The sequence below is a fragment of the Penaeus monodon genome, chromosome 19 (assembly GCF_015228065.2).
Source record: "Penaeus monodon isolate SGIC_2016 chromosome 19, NSTDA_Pmon_1, whole genome shotgun sequence".
In the NCBI taxonomy this organism is placed as follows: Eukaryota; Metazoa; Arthropoda; class Malacostraca; order Decapoda; family Penaeidae; genus Penaeus; species Penaeus monodon.
Genome location: NC_051404.1, coordinates 7,440,802 through 7,443,580, shown reverse-complemented (window position 1 = coordinate 7,443,580; position 2,779 = coordinate 7,440,802). Strand labels below are relative to the sequence as shown.

General features: G+C 38.6%; 1 protein-coding gene across 1 annotated transcript in view; it reads left to right on the top strand.

The window, feature by feature from the left end:
• The window catches only part of LOC119585037 (serine/threonine-protein phosphatase 2A regulatory subunit B'' subunit beta-like), a gene marked incomplete at its 5' end in the record, with an annotated part of 15,978 nt that overhangs the window by 7,256 nt on the left and 5,943 nt on the right, over nucleotides 1-2,779 (top strand). The window contains 7 exon segments of the mRNA XM_037933654.1: nucleotides 15-245; nucleotides 448-625; nucleotides 1,018-1,104; nucleotides 1,376-1,532; nucleotides 1,791-1,944; nucleotides 2,264-2,390; nucleotides 2,545-2,715. Of these exon segments, the coding sequence (XP_037789582.1) occupies nucleotides 15-245; nucleotides 448-625; nucleotides 1,018-1,104; nucleotides 1,376-1,532; nucleotides 1,791-1,944; nucleotides 2,264-2,390; nucleotides 2,545-2,715 (1,105 nt within the window).

The following is a 2,779-nucleotide window of genomic DNA, read 5'->3' as shown; positions in this document are numbered from 1 at the left end:
TTGTCTTGTTTCAGATTCTATTACCCAATGGGCCGCCCCACAACCCAGGTGTCCCAGGAGCAGTCAATATCACGGGTCAACGCTGTGTTCCGAGAGAATGGAGGTCAGATAACACGGGACAACATGGAGCCACTGATAAGGGCTTGCCAAGTCCCACTCTACTGGAAGGCTCCTCTCTTCATTGCTGCTGGTGGAGACAAGCTGGGCTACCTCACACAGGAGCAGTTCTCAGACTATTGGAGCAGGTCAGTGAGGAACTGGGCAAGGGGGTAGGGAGGGTTTAGTACAAGGGTCTCAAGGTGCTCTCAGAAAGAAAAGATGGGGAATGTTTAGTGGCTGTACATTCTCTCTGTTGTTTAAATGTTGATTACATGGTTGACAATAGTTACTTCAGCTAAAGATCTAATGATTTAAAGAATAATTATACTATGTAATTTGTCCCAACAGAGTGATCTCTACCTGCCACGACATGGCCTCTCGCTTTGTCCGAGTGCTGAGTCGTGGCGTTCGGAACTACCTCATGCCAGAGGACTTTCTTAGCATGATTCAGGATGTGGTGGACACCCACCCTGGCCTCACCTTCCTCAAGGAAGCCACTGAGTTCCACTCCAGATATGTTCATACAGTGAGTATAGTGTGATGAGACTTGAACCACTGCTGTTTGTGTTTAGAGAAAGGAAAATTAAAAGAAAGAGATAAGCCTAAGCTTGGAGATATCCAGGAAGGAGGAGGAAAAAAAAAGGTTTTAGGATGCCCATACAGCATGAAACGGATATGATCTATAGTACATAGTCATATATAATGTGTCGCATAGTAAAGTTGCAGTGGATTTTTTTTATACCTCGAAATTCATATTTAAAGCAATTTAGGAAATAATATACTATACAATTAATGATTCACCATCACAGTATATTTTATAGTACTTCAGTCTTATTACTTTGTATTATATTATTTAATAAATGTTATTCACTTTTTATTTACTTTGAAATTTAGTAACCATATTTTTTCCTATTACAGGTCATAGCAAGAATATATTATTGTGTAAATAGATCCTGGTCAGGTAGAATAACAGTTCCAGAACTTAGGAGATCAAACTTGTTACAAGTAAGTTATTTTCAAATGTCAGTTAACCTTGTTACAACTAGACAGTGATATTTCTGCCTTGACCGCTTTGTTGTTCTAAAAACCATGGTAAACATTTTATGCTGTACTTTTTACTGTAATTTGCTTGTTTGTTCTCTCTCTTTATTAATTTCAGATATTTTCTTTTCTCTTTTATATAAATATAGATATAAGCAGCTTACATATATGTAGTATAGGGTTGATTTTAAGGAATGAGATTGGAAGTTCTAATACATGACCCTGTTACTTTCAGGTTATAAGCTATTTAGAGGAAGAAGAAGATATTAACCAAATCACAGATTACTTCAGCTATGAGCATTTTTATGTTATTTATTGCAAGTTCTGGGAATTGGACACGGATCATGACCTGTTCATTGACAAGCATGATCTTGCAAAACATAATGAAAGAGGTGAGTGAGGAAGAAGTTACCTGGTGTTTTCTGTTGTATGTTGTGCTCTTGATAATTGTGTCTTTCTGGGAGTGAAATCAAGAAACGATTCAGTGTTATATGAATGTACTGGTTTATGAGATGGTACTTGTGAGGTGTTTTAAAAAGTTGTTACATATGTGGTTCTCCATCAGGTTGCAAAATTTTACCTTCTGTATTTTCTGCAATTGTCACATGGTAAATCTTTTGTGTAGTCATTCATTTTGTCATTCCTTCCAGCGCTGTCATGGCGCATGATTGAGCGAATATTCAGCGGGGCAGTTACCAGAGGAAGGCTGCAGAAGCAGGACCGCATGGGCTACCAGGAGTTTGTGTGGTTCCTGATATCGGAGGAGGACAAACGGCATCCCACGGCCATTGAATATTGGTTCAGGTGTGTTTGGAGAGTTGGTTTTGGTAATAGTGACAGTTGTTGATAGTATTCCTGTTTACTGATTTATTCTCTTACTTGGTATTGGCATTGTTAATGTTATCAACTGTTGTGGCCCTGTTATTAATGTTATTGTTGGTCATCATGTTTGAGATTGTTAATATCCTGTTTTTGATTATCATTACTGTCATTACTATGAAGGCAATTATTCTTTAAGTAAAAGTTTTAAATATAAAATTTGACGCATTAGGTTACACACAACCATTGATCCTTAGAGAAACATCACACACCTAAATACTCATCCCTCTATTCTATGCCATAGGTGCATGGACCTGGATGGGGATGGTTATCTGTCCATGTATGAGTTAGAATACTTTTATGAGGAGCAGCTGCAGCGCATGGAAGCCCTCGGCATCGAGACTCTTCCCTTCCATGACTGCCTCTGTCAGGTGAGATGCCATTTGCCAATTCTAAAAAGCTGTTTTCTTTTTGTTTCAGTTTCAGAATCTATACTAAGAAAGTCTGGATATATGTAATTTTTTTACTCTTCCAATTTTTTTCTGTTTGTCTTGCTGTTCTTATATATATTTTTTGTATCATTAGATGTTGGATATGGTGCGTCCAGAAATGGACGACAAGATATCCCTAAGGGATCTGAAGCGCTGCCGCATGACACCCATATTCTTTGATACGTTCTTCAACCTCGAGAAATACCTAGACCACGAGCAGCGTGATCCCTTCGCATCACACAGAGCTGAGGATGATGGGCCAGAGGTATGGGGATAAAAGACCATTCGTTATTCAGTATACTATTCAGGACAATACAAACTTTTGGGAC